The following is an 18,331-nucleotide window of genomic DNA, read 5'->3' on the forward strand; positions in this document are numbered from 1 at the left end:
AGGACACCATGTTCAGTGCCCACTAGTAAATACACGGACACCGTGTTCAGTGCCCACTAGTAAATACACGGACACCGTGTTCAGTGCCCACTAGTAAATACACGGACACCGTGTTCAGTGCCCACTAGTAAATACACGGACACCGTGTTCAGTGCCCACTAGTAAATACACGGACACCGTGTTCAGTGCCCACTAGTAAATACACGGACACCGTGTTCAGTGCCCACTAGTAAATACACGGACACCGTGTTCAGTGCCCACTAGTAAATACACGGACAGAGAACAGAGATGAATGAAAGATCATGAGTGAGGACTACAGGAAGAGCTGTAGCTGGAGATACAAGGACAGACCTCAGCACACTGAGTTTCTCTGATGGTTTTAATGGTTTTGTTTTCTAAGAGTACGGGAAAACCATCAAACACTTTTGAGCAGAGACCACACAGTCAAATGATCGTCAGTGTGAAAGATCAGATAGGCTGAACGTTTTCAAACTGGTTAACAAAGGAAAAGAACAGGACACACACAAGTAAAATTAGATAACAGTGCTGGAGGACTGCAGGAAGTGGGCACTCTTAGTGGCTCACTAACAAACTCAGGGGATGTCTCAGGGCTTCTGAAAGTCCAAGGACCCAGGCCATCAGCAAGCAGCCCCTCTCCTCTAGGGGTCCACCCCAAAGGAACGTCTACAGCAGCACTGGCTGAGAACAGTCTTCGGTGAAGAGCATGGACATGTAACCAAAGGCTGAAACCCCAGTCCCAGGGTCTGATAGTTGCATCAGGAAACTGTATGTTCCTCAGTCTCTGGTTTTCCTTCCACAGAGCTTCTATGTGGTTGTTGAAGACCAAATGGAACTCAGGAAGCAGAGCACTTAGCACGATATTGGACATGTTACCCATTTTAACCAGGTAGCCATTGTGAGGTAAGGCCAACAGAGCTCAGGGGTTAAAAATAGTATCTATAACAGGCTCCTCCAGCTGGGCACAGTGGCTGATGCTATAACCCCAACACTCGGATGTTGAAGCAGAAGAATTGCTATGAATTTGTAGCCAACCTGGGCTACATGGTGAGCACTACATTGCAAGACTATCTTAAAACAACAAAAGAAAAATAAGCAGAAGACACGAGGTTTCTTATGACCAAGGAGACAAGCTCTAAGTTTGGAAATAAAGAAAAATAAGGATAAATCCTGTGAAACAGAAAGGAATTAAAAGTGTCAATATGAATACATACTGTGCAATATTAACAACATGGATAAATATATACAAGTAGGGGCTGGAGAGATGGCTCAGAGGTTAAGAGCACCGACTGCTCTTCCAGAGGTTCTGAGTTCAATTCCCAGCAACCACATGGTGGCTCACAACCATCTGTAATGAGATCTGGTGCCCTCTTCTGTATACAAAATAAATAAATAAATCTTTAAAAAAATAAAATAAATTTAAAAAAATAAAAAATATATATATACAAGTAGGTGTATATATGCTATAGTTCATGTCTCTTCCAAAATTCAGGAGCTGAAACTTAATGGCGACTGTAATGATGGTATTAAGATCAGAGTATCAGGCTGGAGAAACAGCCCATTGGTTAAGAACACTGGCTGAGCTGGGCAGTGGTGGAGCACGCCTTTAATCCCAGCACTTGAGAGGCAGAGCAAGGCGGATCTCTGTGAGTTCGAGGCCAGCCTGGGCTACCAAGTGAGTTCCAGGAAAAGGTGCAAAGCTACACAGAAAAACCCTGTCTCAAAAAAACAAAAACAAAACACTGGCTGTTCTTGCAGAAGACCTGGGTTCAGTTCCTAGCAGGCACATCATGACTGTCTGTAACTCTACTTCTGGGGATCCGATGCCCTCTTCTGAAAACTGAGGACACTACACACACAAACAGGCAAACACTGACATACATGCATGCAGGCAACACACACTCATGCATGCAGGCAAATACACACATGCATGCTCACAAACATACATGAAGGCAAACACACACTCACACACATACATGCAGGCAAACACACACACGCATGCAAACACTCACCCACATGCATGCAGGCAAACACTCACCCACACGCATGCATGCAGGCAAACACACATGCATGCAGGCAAACACTCACCCACACGCATGCATGCAGGCAAACACCCACATGCATGCAGGCAAACACACACACACATGCATGCAGGCAAACACTCACACACATGCATGCAGGCAAACGCTCACACACATGCATGCAAACACTCACATACATGCATGCAGGCAAACACACACATATACGCATGCAAACACACACACACACGCATGCAGGCGAACACTCACACACATACATGCAGGCAAACACTCACACACACATGCAGGCAAATGATCACACACATACATGCAGGCAAACGTTCACACACACACACATGTAGGCAAATACACACATGCATGCATGCAAACACTCACACACATACATGCAGGCAAACGTTCACACACATACATGCAGGCAAATACACACATGCACGCAGGCAAACACACACACATACATGCAGGCAAACACTCAGACACACGCATGCAGGTGAACATTCACACACAGGAAAAAAACCAGATGAGATGGAGAGGTCAAGACAGCTCCTTCAAGAATGGGACTAGCTGTGCTCATAAAGGGCTTGACAGAGGAAGCGCATTTCTTGCCTGTGGCTTTCTGTCACAGGAAGAACATCAATAAGACCCCCATAAGATGCTGGTGTCCTCAGCCTTCCAAACCTCCAGAACTGTGAGAAATTACCCAGTCCATACTGTTACAGCAGCACAGACAGCAGCACAGATTATTTATGTATTCAAATATATGCATGCATGTATGTGTAGATAAATATATGTACACACATTACATAACTTGGTCCACAAAATAACAACAAAATATGAATCAGAGCTTTTACCTCTGAATGATTTTTAGTAAAAGGAAGTGGAGATCCTTAGAGAATGGCTGAACTGAGAGCTGAAACAGACAATACAAGATGAAACCAGAGTATCTTCCTGTGCCAGAAATATGATTCTAATGGCATGACGTGAGAGGCAGAGCCACACAGACAGCAAGAAAGATCAGTAGCTGTCTTCACACATCTTCTGTTACTCTATCACAACAGTTGAGACTAGTTAAGTCAAAAAGAAAATTTCTTACAGTTCTCATGGCCGGGAAGCCATGAGGAGCCCTTTCATTTGAGACAGGGTTTCTCTGTGTAGTTTTGGTTCCTGTCCAGGAACTTGCTCTGTAGACCAGGCTGGCCTTGAACTCACAGAGATCCGCCTGCCTCTGCCTCCCCGAATGCTGGGATTAAAGGCGTGTGCCACTGCCGCCCGGCTTAAATGCACTTCTAAGTGAGTAACGGCACCATGACTTTCTGAAGCCTAACTGCTTCTTCTTCAACCAGATGTGCCAACTCATCACTTCTGCTCCAGCGCTTTTGTGGGAAACGCTTGTCATCTATACACTGAAACTGTAACAGGAAAGAGCCTGGACTTCAGTCTTAGTTTTACCATGTGGTGTCTCTGTGAGCATCCATGACAACACTAACTCTCATTTCTTCATCTGTAAAATGGGAATATGATCTGCTATCCAGGGAGTTTAGAATTGAAAATGAGAACAATCTGAGATTTAGTTAGCACAGGGCAGTACTAAGCCCCCAGAAAACCCCACCATACTATCATCAGATCGCTTCCTTGCCAAGGACCCCCTTGCTTGAGTTCAGTCAGATTCCAAAAAGATGTATATTTCTAGCTGCTTGCATATTTCTAAATCAAAAAACTAAAATGTCCACTCACGTTTGAAAGTATGGCAGCTCATGACTGTCTGTAACTCCAGTTACAAGGGATCCAATACCTTCTAACCTCCACTAGCACTAGGCACACATGGAATATGCAAACATACACACACACACACACACACACACACACACACACACTCACACACTTACACTCTCTCTCTCTCTCTCTCACACACACACACACACACACACACTTACACTCTCTCTCTCTCTCTCTCTCTCACACACATACACACACACAGAATCTAATCAAATGGACTTCTGGTGAGAACATATCAATGACGTTTCATCAGCTACACCCACATTAGGGTGCTGAGCTGTAGTAGACAAGATACCCCATTAGTACATATAGAGGGTATAGGGAACATTCTGCACTCTCCAATTTCACTAAGATGTTAAAAATGCTCTGTAAGTGTGGCCAGTGTGCTGGTGCATGTCTCTAATATCAGCCCTCAGGAGGCAAGGGCAGAGGCAAAGACAGGGAGATCTCAGTGAGTTTGAGGCCAGCATAGTCTACATAGCAAGTTCCATCCAGCCAGGGCTACACAGTGAGATTCTGATGATAGACAGACAGACAGACAGACAGACAGACAGACAGACATACATACATACACACACACACAATACATAGACAAATAAAATTTAACTTAGAAAATGTACTTTGTTAAACTACAGTCAAATAATAAACATTACATTTCAGAGCTTTTTCTATGCTCATCCTGGAAAGAAAATTGTTCTTAGTAATATTTTTTTAATAAATATTTTTTTAAGATTTATTTATTATGTATACAATGTTCTGCCTGCGTGTATGCCTGCATGCCAGAAGAGGGCACCAGATCTCATTATTGATGGTTGTGAGCCACCATGTGGTTGCTGGGAATTGAACTCAGGACCTCTGTAAGAACAGCCAGTGCTCTTAACCTCTGAGCCATCTCTCCAGCCCATAATATTTTTTAAAATACAAAATTCTCAGTTCAAGTATTTATCAACTTAAGAAACAAAAGCTTTTCCAGATTTTAAGATTTGTAAACAAGAGCTCTGTAAACAAGTCTGCACACAAGATCATGTTTGCTGATGCACAGTGTAAATCAGCTTCTATTACTGTGCACAGCTCCGAGACATCACCCTTCCTAAAGTGCCAGTGCAGAGGACTTGAGCAAGGTCATTAAGAGAAGATGCACAAAATGACATGTGCCAGGGCACACACACCCATAACCCAAACAACTGAGAGGCATACATGTGGTCCAGACATGCCTGGTCTACTTGAGACCCCATCTCAAAATAAACAAAAACCAACCAACCAAAGCCCACGAGAGACAGAGGATGACAAACCTTTTCCATCCCGAGGAGGGGCTCCTTTGGCTTTAAAACTATCCACCTGTGCCTTTGCATCTGTTTCCAAAGTGATACTGATCTGTATCTCAGACTTGAACTTGGTGTATTTGTTACTCAGCAACTGGTACCACTTAGGTGCCTAGATAACAAAACAGAAAGCAGGGTGAAATTTACAGGGACACGGGTCAGAATGTTCCTTATGGTTTTCACTCTTTCCCTACAGCCTTTTCAGTAGCTTTCACCTCTTAAAAAATATAGGCCAGGCATATGGTGGTACAGCCTTTAATGCCAGCACTCAGGGGACTGAAGCAAGCTGATCTCTGAGTTCCATGTCAACCTGGACTACACAGTGAGTCCCAGGCCAGCCAAGGCTGCACAGTGACACTCTGTGTCAGAACACAACAAAATTCCTTTCCACGCTGTCTTCAAAAGAAATTAATCCTAATTAGGAAGCCAGCGACTAAATTTCCCTCTGAGAAATATACCAAAGCACTCAGATGTCTTCTTTGCCTCCATTCCAACGCTTTCACAGGGGAGAACACAACACACGTCTATCTTCAGCATTCTGTCTCCAATCCCACGACATCCTTCAGTAACAAAAGCCTAACTAATCATCTGTTCCCTTGACTCCACTGCTCAGCGCTGCTATTAGATGTCTTCTTCTCCTTCATATCAATTTAAAAAAAGAAAATGTCACTACTGGTGGTTTGAACAAGAATGGCCCCCATAGGCTCATCTATTTGAATGCTTCGTCACCACGGAGCTGAGCTGTTAGAGAGGTTTAGGAGGCTTAGGAGATGATATTGTTGGAGGAGGTGTGGCCTTGGAGGAATCGTGTCTCTGGGAGTGGCCTTTGAGGTCTGAAAGGCTTACACCAGGCCCAGTCTTTCTATCAGCCTCTGGATCAGGAAGTAGCTCTCAATTACTTCTCCAGCACCATGCCTGCCATGCTGGTGCCATGCTGGTGCCATGCTGGTGCCATGATGGTGCCATGCTCCCCACCACGGCAACAACAGACTGAGCCTCTGAAAGTGACAGCACACCCTCAAATTAGACACCTTCCTTTATAAGAGTTGTCACAGTGTCTCTTCACAGCAACAGATTGGTGACTAAGACACTACGAAGAAACAGCATAACATGCTAAGGAAAAGGCTCAATGAGGTCTGCATCATGAGCCATTTACTTGGCAGATACCAACAACAAAGACCTTCTCAGAGGATGCGGTAGGTTCAACTACCTGACCACCGCAAGACAGCGTCCTCGGAAATCCCAGTGACCAGACCAGCCGGAAGACATGGCTCAAGCCACGACCAAGTGCACCCAAGGTGCAGGAACTACAGTCAGCAGGGGCGCCATTCACACACGTGCAAACATGTAAGCACACACTCAGACACAAACAAATAATTCAAAAACACAATGGAAAAGGAAAATCAAAAAATGATGAAGGAGACTGAAAAAAAGTAGTAGTTTTAAAGTTTAAAAAGTGTTTCTAATTAGCTGGGCATTGTGGAGCATCCGTATAATTGCAGTACTCCCAGAAGCAGAGGCAGGACTACTAGGAGGCCAAGGCCAGCCTTGGCCCACATGCCTATCTTTAAATGAGTTACTGTTGAAAAGCACTGTGAGGACTATTGTAATAACAGAAGAGACAGAAGACGCATGCAAGCCTGAAAGAGATACAGTCATAGAAAAGGAGAGCAAGCCAAGCCTGGCGGCACAGCCTGCAGTCCCAGCTACTTGGGAGGTGAGACCTGCAAGCCACAGGAGGAGTCTGAGGCCAGCAGAGGGTAACGATGTGATTGGTCTCAAAATGAGGATACAGCTCAGTGGGAGGATGTATGTCTAGCATGAAAGAGACCCTAGGTTCAATCCCGAGACCTAGGGCAGAGCTGGAAGCAATGTCAATTGAAACATAATTAAATGTTTTTATTAGAACAACAACAACAAAATGTCTGTTTTGGTACAATTTTTGTTGTTGCTGGGTTTTTGTTTTTGTTTTTCAAGACAGTGTTTCTCTGTGTGGCCCTGTTGTCCTGGAATTCACTCTGTAGACCCCAGGCTGGCCTCAAATTCACAGACATCTGGCCGCCTCTGCCTCACAGATCTGGGATTACAGGTGGCTGATGTTGCTGTTTTAAGGCATTAGGATGCAGTCCTAAGTGTGAGCCCATGCACACCTTCGCACTTGAGGAGTGTGAGCCCGTGCACACCTTCACACTTGAGGAGTGTGAGCCCGTGCACATCTCATCACTTGAGGAGTGTGAGCCCATGCACATCTCAACACTCGAGGAGTGTGAGCCCGTGCACATCTCAACACTCGAGGAGTGTGAGCCCATGCACATCTCAACACTTGAGGAGTGTGAGCCCATGCACATCTCAACACTTGAGGAGTGTGAGCCCATGCACATCTCAACACTTGAGGAGTGTGAGCCCGTGCACATCTCAACACTTGAGGAGTGTGAGCCCGTGCACATCTCAACACTCAAGGAGTGTGAGCCCATGCACATCTCAACACTTGAGGAGTGTGAGCCCATGCACATCTCAACACTCGAGGAGTGTGAACCCGTGCACATCTCAACACTCGAGGAGTGTGAGCCCGTGCACATCTCAACACTCGAGGAGTGTGAGCCCGTGCACATCTCAACACTCGAGGAGTGTGAACCCGTGCACATCTCAACACTCGAGGAGTGTGAGCCCGTGCACATCTCAACACTCGAGGAGTGTGAACCCGTGCACATCTCAACACTCGAGGAGTGTGAGCCCGTGCACATCTCAACACTCGAGGAGTGTGAGCCCGTGCACACCTTCGCACTCGAGGAGTGTGAACCCGTGCACACCTTCGCACTTGAGGAGTGTGAGCCCGTGCACACCTTCGCACTCGAGGAGTGTGAGCCCGTGCACACCTTCGCACTTGAGGAGTGTCAGCCCGTGCACATCTCAACACTCGAGGAGTGTCAGCCCGTGCACATCCCTGTGCTCTCAGTGAGAGCACTGTGGTCAGGTACTACTACTTCAAACTGTCTCTAAAAAACACTTGCTTTGGCTTGACCCAAACTTTTAATCATCAGATTTTAGGACTATTTTGGAGAAGCTGAGGTCTTAGTATGTAGTCCAGCTGACCTCAAACTTGTAATTCTCCTGCCTGAGTCTTGAAAGTTCTGGAAAGCATCCAGTTTCCTGAGGAAGGTTAGGGAGAGCAGAGTGTCCTGAGCCGGGATTTACTAGACACACTGAGTCATGTGACTCCAAGGGCAGAGAACTAGGAATCAAGGAGACCTAGTAGGAAGTTCTGAGAGCCAGGGTACGAGACAATGGAAGCTTAAATTAGGGCAGCCGCTGTGAAAATGCAGACTAGATCCCAAGGGGAAAAAATCCTTTGGACTGGATGGCAATGAAGGAGGGAGCAGGAAGTGTCCAGAAGACTTCTGGATTTGGAACTTGCAAGAACAGAGAGAGATGATGTTCACTGACCCGAGGCACTGGGGGAGGATAGTCTCAAAAGAGAAGTTCGGCATGCTGCCTCAGGCGCAGTCACTCCCACACAGGTACTCACTTTCAGACAAGCTTTGAGAAAGACTTCACAGGAAGAGGTGAAAGGCTGGACTTTTCAAACCCAACTTGAAAACTAAAGCATCTGCATCTCTGTATCACCCTGAGACCATGATCTGCAACTGGCCCAGTACTCCGTTCTTCCCTTTCATCTGGTATTTATTTAGTCAATCATCTACCATAATAATTAACAGAGCCAAAAGGACAGTACCTGCTTCGTTTCCTGAGCAGTTCTTAAGTCCAACACAATGTAGCCTATGGTTTCCTTGGCAGAGGACAGAGGATCCAAGGCGAAGCACTGGAGTTTGATAGGCGTGCGCTGTAACCTGCACAAGGGTGTACGTGAGCAATGAATGAGTCCTTCTTATATTGTGCTAAGTTTCCAACGGCCTTAAGAAAACTTAATTGTCCAGATTACATGTCTGTGGGCCAACTATTGTCTAGTCTGTATTTTCTAAATGGTTTTCTAACCGGACAGAACCATTATTTTTATCTACTTATCTGTATACCAACTAGGTCAGTTTTTTCTAGACACCTGTGATGGCCTTCTGCAAGTCAGAAGTTATCATGAATGTTTAAGATTGACAAAAAAAAAAATCTTTCTTATACAGCACCATCACATATAAAAATACGTATTTGTTTATAGCTTTCTTTATAGCTGAAATAAAACTTAAAAAGAAAAGAAAGAACTATCATAAAATCTAACTACTAAACTTTAGTAATACAACACTTGACAATGTTCCATAGGATAACTGTGACTGGTACAGTGTGGGCTGTGTGAGTCTGGGAAGTCATGCCCAGAGCTCATGCCCAGAGCTGAAAAGACACTGACATCACTCATCTAATGGATCACTCCACTCAGCACAAACTCACCTAGGGATTCTTAGCCTAAATAATCACAGTAGTATATCATCACATGGGGCTAAGACAATTACAAGAACTCAGCATAACCAAATATTCTGAGTGCCAGTGCAAAGATAAAATTTTAATTCATTAAGAATTTAACAGTTGAGGCTGTAGAGATGGCTCAGAGGTTATGAGCATTGGCTGCTCTTCCAGAGGTCCTGAGTTCAATTCCCAGCAACCATGTGGTAGCTCACAGCCATCTATAACGAGATGTGATGCCCTCTTATGGCCTGCAGGGACACATGCAGGATATATATATAATAAATAAATCTTTAAAAAAAGGAATGTAATAGTCCTTCAAGTAAATCCATGGTATAATCCAGCAAAAGAAGCAGTGAGAATTCTTGCATTTTGTTAATTTTCTGTTCTGACTTTAGTACTGATGTGATTATGTGGGAGTTTTGATAGTGGTGGGGTTTTTTCCTTTCCTTTTTCCTCTTGGAGACAGAATTCTATGTAGCCCAGGCCAGCCTTGAACTCTTTTTGCCCCCACTTCCCAAGTTTTGGGATTAGAGGCAAACCATAGTATGCCTAGCTTTTAGAAATATATTTTTAAGCCAGGCAGTGGTGGCACACTCCTTTAATTCCATCATTCAAGAAGCAGAGACAGGATCTCTGTGAGTTCAAGGTCAGCCTGGTCTACAGAGCAAGATCCAGGACAGCTAGAGCTGCATAAAGAAACCATCTTGAAAAACCACACCAAACCAAACCAAAAACAAACAACAATTCCTTAAAAAAAAAAAAAAAAAAGAAAGAAATACATTTAAGTCATTTAATAAATAAAAGTACTGCTGTTCTTGGCTATTTCTAGTCATAAAATTCAAAAAAGAAACCCCAGTGTTATACTGTAAGTCCACTTGAGGTGGGAAGACTCATCCACTGCGGGTAGCACCATTCCTCAGACAGGGTATCCCGAACTATTTACAAGTGGAGAGGGTGAGCTGAGCACAAGCGTGCAGGCATTGATGCACTGCTGTCTGCTCTTAACTGCTGAGGTAATGTGACTAGCTGCTTCGAGTTCCTGCCCCCCTGACTGCCCTACAGTGACATCTGTAACGTAGATGGGACTGCCGGCTAATTACCTTTCTCCCTAAGTTGATTTCATCGGGGTGCTTTACCACAGCATCCAGAAAGGAAACAAAGAGAGACCCTGTCTCAAAAGCAAAAGCACAAACACACACACACAAACCACTCAACAGATGTGATGATCACCATAATCAGCACGTTAGAAAGGGACAAAGATGGTGACACAAAATGAGAGCGGCCTCACCTGTGCTGATGAAGTACTTTCCTGTCGATTTCCCAGGCTAACTCAGTAGCAAATCCGGGCTGCTCAGTGTGGTCGACAGGGTCAGTAGCCAACTGCTCTCCATCAAACTTGGCTTCTACCACAAGCATATGCTTTGGACGTTTGGGGAAGTGGCGACCTGAAGAAAGAATCATGGACATATGGAAATCAAACAGGGGCGTTTCAAACACTGGTGTGTGTCCAGGTAGCTGGTTTGCACATTGCACAAACTATCTCACAAATGCATCTGCACCCACTTTCATAAACTGAAAGCTGTAATTTAGCCGTTATTGCTTCTCCAACAGTAAGGTGCAGATGAGTCACGGGGACCCTGCAAAAATATACAATCAGGCTCGGTAGGTCTAGGTGGGCCAGAAAGCCTCAAGTAAGTACATTTAAAAAAGAAAAACAAGGGGCTGGGGAGATGGCTCAGAGGTTAAAAGCACCGACTGCCCTTCCAGAGGTCCTGAGTTCAATTCCCAGCACCCACATGGTGGCTCACAACCATCTGTAATGAGATCTGGCCTGCAGTCATACATGCTGTATACATAATAAAAAAAATAAATTTAAAAAAAAAAAAAGAAAAAAGAAAAACAAATGGCAAAATAAATGGCTTCAAAAAGAATAAAATAGGTACTTGCCCTAAAAAGAAAACCAAGGGTCTAATGGAAAGAAAAATTTCAAAACTGGAAGAAAGTAAACAGCAAATAAGCATCCCTAACAATCTTGCCCTGAGGCAATTATTTTGGTTTTTTTAGTCTGATGAGGGGGATCATAGGGAGGGGAATTTTTACCACTACTAAAGAAACAGCCCCCTCTCCATGCTATTCACCCCAATTAAAGCTACTTGGTTAGGCATTAAATGGGCAGGAAAGACCTGGATTTGATGAGATGGTGGTACACATAGGTAACCCCAACACTTGGGAAGTGGCTGCAAAAAGCCTGGATGACATGAGACCCCAAAACCCAAACCAGGGGCTCTCTGGCCACAGCAGAAGCAGGTGAAAAGGAACTGTACTGTTTGGAAAGCACTTCAGCAAGACACACGCTCTGCCACTCTGTGACCCAAAGGCCTTCAGAAGTCATCTGTGACAAACATGGGCTACCCACAGAACAGAAAGGAAAACTGGAGTGTCCAGGCTAAGAGACAAAAGATTACCAGGACTGCACCAATGAGGCACCTACAAGACCGCCCAAGGACGGATTCTGAAAAGAACACCACCCAAACCAAGAGGGGAAACTGTTGCAACACCCAGTTCATCTTGAGAATTTCAACAGTCAGCCACAAAATAAAAGCTCTGGTTTAAAAAAAAAAAAAAAAAAAAGAAAAAGAAAAAAGACCTGACTGCAGTCTTAAGAATATCAGCTGAAGGACAGAAAGAGAACATAGTTGCTGCTCAGTCGTGAGGCCTGGAGTTTGGGGTTGTAAGCCAAGCATCCTGTAACCTTAGCTCCTACAACATCAGCTCCAAGACGACAGGATCATTGAGGCTCGCTGGCTCCCAGCTTCATAGGGAACACGTAGAGTAGTTGAGGAGATGACCCAAAGCTGGCTTCTAGTCTCCAGAGGCATGAATGGGTGTGCACATGTGCACACACTCTCACACAGAAACAAACGTAAATAAAGAATCTGAAACTGACCTTTAAAAAGGTCAGCCAAAGGCACATATTTTAAACTCTGTGCTGACTAGTTTTCTGCCAACTTGACAGAAGCTGGAGTCATCTGGGAAGAGAGACCCTCAATTGAGAAATCGCCTCCATCAGATTGGCTGGTAGCTAAATCCATGGGACATTTTCTTGACTAATGACAGATGGTGACATGGGACTGTGCCACCCCTAGGCAGGTGGTCCTGGATGGTACAAAAGCAGGCTGAGGAAGCCATGGGGAGTAAGCAGCTTTCTCCAGGGATTCTGCTTGAGCTCCTGCTCTGATTCCCTCAATGAGGAACTGGGACTAGAACAAGGAAGAGATAAGCCTTTCCTACCTCCTAGCTGCCCTTGGGACAGGCAGTAAGAGGCAGACAACCGAAGTATTGTTTTTTTATCCTGGAACCGAGCACACCAGGATTTGGCCTGATGGAGAAATTCAGTTCCTTGTAATAAGAGGCATTTCTAGAAACGTAGCTAAGAAATTATAAGTAGCTCAATATAACTGGGGACCTATGAAACCTAAAGGGTGGGCAGAAGTCTTACCACAAGGGCGGTGTTTGCTTCTCTAAGAGTGCAGACATTATGGGAACTCTGAAAGATCTACAGATCAGAACGATTATTGCTCAGGACAGTAGTTGATTGTGGAAGGGAAGCAAATGTCTGGAAAACAGACTGAGATCATCACTGCAGGCGAGGTGATAATGAAAGAATGGATCCCGGCACACAGTGGACACTCATCTGAGCGCGTGCGGCATCTATAATAAAGTCACCAACTCTTGGGGATCCTCTGGAAGATGGTGATGGAAAGGGAATCAAGGAGGATGATGAATCCCATGTTCCCAGCTTGAATGTAAACATTACCAGAGCTGGGGAGAGGACCACATGCCAGTTTTAGGGATGTTTGTGGTAGCAACCTAACCGACATTCCTGACTCCAGGTTCGCTCTCCTGAATACAACTCCTAAGCTGAAAGTGAGTTAAGTTCATTCTTCTAGTTAGGACTACAGCCACTAACCCTTTTCTTAGAATAACTCTAAACTCCTTTGGCTTTCAAGGTCCTCCAAAGCCGATTCATTCTAGTTCTTTCTGACCAAATACAATATTCCTAAATATCCACCTTTCTCTACCACGGTCATCTTTCAGCCATGTTCCACCCATCATGTTCATTCCTGTTACCCTGGCTTATCCAGTCACCAGAAATGACTTTAATCTATCGCTTGTCTGTCTGAAGCTCGGGATGGCAGGCACGTCAATCACTGCTCCTATTCTACTGCCAAAACCCACGTTTCTGCATTAAGGTTTTATTGTAGTGCAGTCCAACATATGGTCTCTTGCACACTAATTTATTTGTCCATTCCAAATAAAAAGACCCCTATATCATGGAAGGTAGGAAATCACTACTTTTTTTTTTTCATAGAGAAGGCCCAATTCTAAATTTAAAAGCCTCTTTCAACCAATTAGAAAATTATTTTAGTCTTGTGGGGGGTTTATTTGTGAGAGTTTTTTGTTGTTGTTGTTGTTGTTTGGTTTTGTGACAGGAACTCAGCAGGTTGGCCTCAATGTCACAGAGATCCGCCTGCCTCAGCTACTGAGTGCTGGGATTAAAGGCGTGTGCCACCACTGCCTGCCCAATCTTGTATTTTTAAGCAGTAAAGGAACAACAGTTAATACTGTCCCTCCAATTTAATAGCTTCTGTTCAACTTCTTATTCCCAAACTCAGAAGCTACTTTTACCCTGCTTTTCTTCCCTCTTCTCAAGTCATACCAGACCTCTCTCCTGGGGGGACAGGGGTCTAACCAAAACCACGGGTGGATAAACTCTCAAGATTACTCTGCATACTGATAACCTGTTCCCACTTACCAAACGACTCCTGTGTCCTCCACTTTGCTGCAGTCAGCTACCTACGCTGACTAGAAGAAACGTTTGTGGAAAGAGTTTAAGAGCAAAGCATGCCGCCTTTCCCCACCACCTCAGTGCTCTCTGCAGCCAGACCAGCTATCGGTCCAGCTTTTTGTCATGTGACCCATTCCTCACTAGCTTTCAGAACCAAATAAATGTCAACTCAGGAAAACGTTCCCCAGAGGAGGTCATGCCAGCTCGACACACTCCTCACTTTACTCCCTTAGCTTGAGGGCCACCTGCATTACCAACACAGCACCTGACATTCAGGAAGTCCCCGATAAACAAGTATCACTCACTCAACACACACATAAGGATCACTTAATACACCTTAACGACGGTAGTCCCCCAGGTACGCCATCAAGACACATAAAGGGAACAGTCTCGGCAAGACATCTGAAATGGTACGAAGCGTGTATTCAAGTCGATGGCAAAGTTCTTACAAATGGCATTAGCGGGAATTGCTGCAAAGAACGTGCTCTGCAGGCACTTTTAGCTCATATATAAAAGCCATCGACAGGCTGCTTCTGATGGAAATCGGTTTTTTCTACATTCTCTGGGGCTACGGCTAGTCACGCTAAATATCACTTATCCCTAATAGCACTCACGTTCCCCGGAGAGATGTTTAAATCAATTGCCTAACAGCCCTCGCTCCATGCAACTCAACAAGTCTTCGGGGACCACAAAAGCAGAGATGACAGGGTTCGTAAGGTTAACAAAGCCGCGGTCACACATTACTCGGCTGAGGTTCGGGAAACAGCAGTTGCAAAGAAAAGAAAGAAACAACGGAGGCCGCTCACCTTCTAGGATGGATACGACGATGAGCAGCTGGTCGGACTTGGAGACCATGGTCGCGGCGGCGGGGTCTGCAGGGAAGAGACCCCGTGAAGCTCGCAGGCCGGACCCCGCAGGCCTAGAAGGCTTCCCAGCGCCCGGCCCCGCTCCCCGAGCCGCCGACCAGGCCCTAACCCTACCCCGGCTCGACGAGCGCGCCCCACAAAACCCGCAGCCCCGGCACCTTTTGCCGCCTGCTAAGCTGCTTTTCAAACGCCCGGGCAGCCGCAGCGGACGCCGCCGCGCCCCGCTTCCGCCTAGCAACCAGGCCCGCAGGCCCAGAGCCCGGGGGAGGCTGGAGGACAAAGGGTGATAGAGACCAGGACAGTCGAGGATAGAACGTCCACCAGCCCGCTTCACCTCCCGCCCTTGGACGCTCTTTCCCAGAGCCCTGGGGGAGAGACACGACTGCGTCAGCCCGCAGCGCCGCCTGCTGGTCGCCTGCGGAAAGGCAGGCGATTTGAAACCCCGCAGGCTGCGCAGCCGCACTACTACCCTAGACGCTTCCTGGTCCAGCGTCTCTTTAAGGAGTGGGAGGGTCGCGTATTTGAAGCGTCGGGCTCTGTTTTAATCTGAGAAATAAAACGATTGTTGTTGTTGGTTTTCTAATGCTAGTTCTCAGGCACCTGGCATCGACCGAACGGAATGTATTAAGTCACAGAAGAATAATGACCTGGGTGTGAACTGTGCTTGCGCATCACTTCAAATATTTGTCCAATGAAAACAAGTAGTGTCAATACGGTAGTTACTGTAACTGCTGGCGCTGACGTAATCTCTCCCAGAATAGCTGTACCTTAGAAATACCTCTTAAAAAAAAAAAAGTCACGTGGGGCGAGGATATGTAAAGGTGTAGGTAAATTACTAAATAGCAAAATCAAGGCTGAAAGTTAAGGGTATGGAAGTGTCGTGAGCCCACATTTTCCCTTCCAATTTCAAACTTTTTTTCTTTTTTTTTCTTAGGAAAGATTAGATGTATTTTGAAGATTATCTAGCTTAAAACCTAGAAAACGGATTCAGTTGGAGCCTTCTCGGACACTTTCAGCGTTAAAATCTGTAAGACTTTCTCTTGGAAAAGTCACAAGTAAAACACGAAGCAGGTGATAGGGCAAAAGTAAAACAGCTGAAGAGAGATGTCCCCAAGCAGCGGGTCTCAGTGTGCGGGCTCCTGCTGCTTTCCTGCCATAAACCTAGAAGACGCTTTGAGAACAAGTATGCTAGGACCTCTAAGCCCTGTTGCTCCCTTCTACACTGTGGTCTTTCTCTTCTTTGTCCCCAAAAGAAAAGGTTGGGGAGGCTAGACTAGATTATCTCTAGAGCCCCTTTAGGACTCTTGAGAGCTTTTCCTGAAATGTGGTATTCTTATAAAACTAAACTTCGTGTGTTGAGCACCGAATTCTTTTGAGGAGGATTTCAAAAAGTAGTATTAAAAATAGGCAGAATCATATGGTGGCCATCTGATAGTTTTTCTCTATTAAAGGTGTGATGTAAACACTATATAGTTATCTTTTTACATAAATAATCTCATAACTTAATAGCTATAAAAACTTTTATAATTTATATGTTCTTATTTAAAAATACACTTATGTTCCTTTAGGCTATCCAACAAAACTGAAAACCCAGATTAGGTTATCACTACATGCCAGAATAATCTCATCTAAAAAAATCCGTAAAATTAATCAAATGAACTAAGATGAGGGGATGGAGAGATGGCCATTGTAGAATATTATTTACTTTGCCTGTCTAAAACACCTGATTGGTCTACTAAAGAGCTGAACAGACAACAGCAAGGCAGGAGAAAGGATAGGTGGGGCTGGCAGGCAGAGAGAATAAATAGAAGGAGAAATCTTGGAGGATGGAGGAGGACATCAAGGGCCAGCTAAGTAGCTGGCCAGCAATGGAGTAAGAGAGAAAGAAAGATGTACAGAAATAGAAAAAGGTAAAAGTCCAGAGGGAAATGGTAAATGAGATGATTTGTTAAGAAAAGCTGGCTAGAAACAAGCCAAGCTAAGGCCAGGCACTTATAAGTAATAATAAATCTCTGTGTCTATTTATTTGGGAGCTGGGTGGTGCCCCCCCCCCAAAAAAAAGAGCAAAGACCCAAAAGAGTAAAAGAATAAAAACAACCAACTACAGATGGCTCAGCAGTTTATAACAGTATTTGTCGCTCTTCAGAGGACCTGAGTTCAGTTCTTGGCACCCAAGCTGGCAACTCACAGCTATCTGTAATTCCAGCAGCATGGGGATCCAGTGATCTCCTCAGGCACCTGAACACATGTGGAATACACACACACACACACACACACACACACACACACACATACTTAAAACTTATAGTAAAATTTTTTATATAGCTCTGTTTTCAAAAACTATTTTATTGCATTTTATTTGTGTGTATGAGTTGTGGGGTCATACTTAGAGGTCAGAGGACAAAAGTCAGTTCTCTCCTTCCACTATGTGGGTCCTGGGGACCAAGCCCGGGTCGTGAGGCAAGCAGGTGCTTTTACTCACTGAGACATCACTGCCCCTGCTTTGGTTCTCTGCATCTGGTTTCTTCCCTGAACAACACTATCATTTGTAAAATCACCCCACTGGAGTTGATGGAAAGTCATCAGTATCATTTGTATGGTGCCTTTATTTTCATGGTCTGTATAAAATTGATGTTATGAAAGTTGCCATCTAGAAAATGGACTGTAATTTAATCATCATCTAAACCCACAATTCCATAATCGAATTCCCTTCTTGTGCTCTGTTAGACCACAGCAGCTTCGGTTCTAGCATAAAGCGTCACGTGTTGGCTTAAACTCATGAGAGGAAATTTTATTATATGTTTATGAAGTACCAATTACTGTCTCCAAATATATAAGAAAATGTTTATAGCGTATGTAAATTGTATCTATTAGACAATGGAAGATTCATCACACTATGAGCATGTAAGTAAGCAAATACCAACTGACAAGTACTGGATTCATTAGTTTGCTAATCTTATTATGTAGCTTTCGATTTCTATAAATTCCTGCAAACAAAAGGGCATCATGGCTCATATCAAACCTTTCTTTTTCTGTATCTGTTTCACATTTTGG

At 44.7% G+C, this 18,331-nt stretch overlaps 1 protein-coding gene across 2 annotated transcripts in view; it reads right to left on the reverse strand.

Annotated features, from left to right (window-relative positions):
* Positions 1 to 15,594, reverse strand: part of Cep120 (centrosomal protein 120) — a 68,023-nt gene extending 52,429 nt beyond the window's left edge. Inside the window, exons 1-5 of one of the 2 annotated variants that reach the window (XM_036204701.1) lie at positions 15,436 to 15,594; positions 15,218 to 15,283; positions 10,851 to 11,007; positions 8,886 to 9,000; positions 5,123 to 5,264 (exon numbers count right to left, since the gene is read on the reverse strand). In XM_036204701.1, the coding sequence (XP_036060594.1) occupies positions 5,123 to 5,264; positions 8,886 to 9,000; positions 10,851 to 11,007; positions 15,218 to 15,266 (463 nt within the window). In that variant the 5' untranslated portion in view covers positions 15,267 to 15,283; positions 15,436 to 15,594. The other variant, XM_036204702.1, reaches the window with a different exon arrangement.
* Positions 15,595 to 18,331: the final 2,737 nt, after the last annotated feature.

Source organism: Onychomys torridus, chromosome 13, assembly GCF_903995425.1.
Source record: "Onychomys torridus chromosome 13, mOncTor1.1, whole genome shotgun sequence".
Classification (NCBI taxonomy): domain Eukaryota; kingdom Metazoa; phylum Chordata; class Mammalia; order Rodentia; family Cricetidae; genus Onychomys; species Onychomys torridus.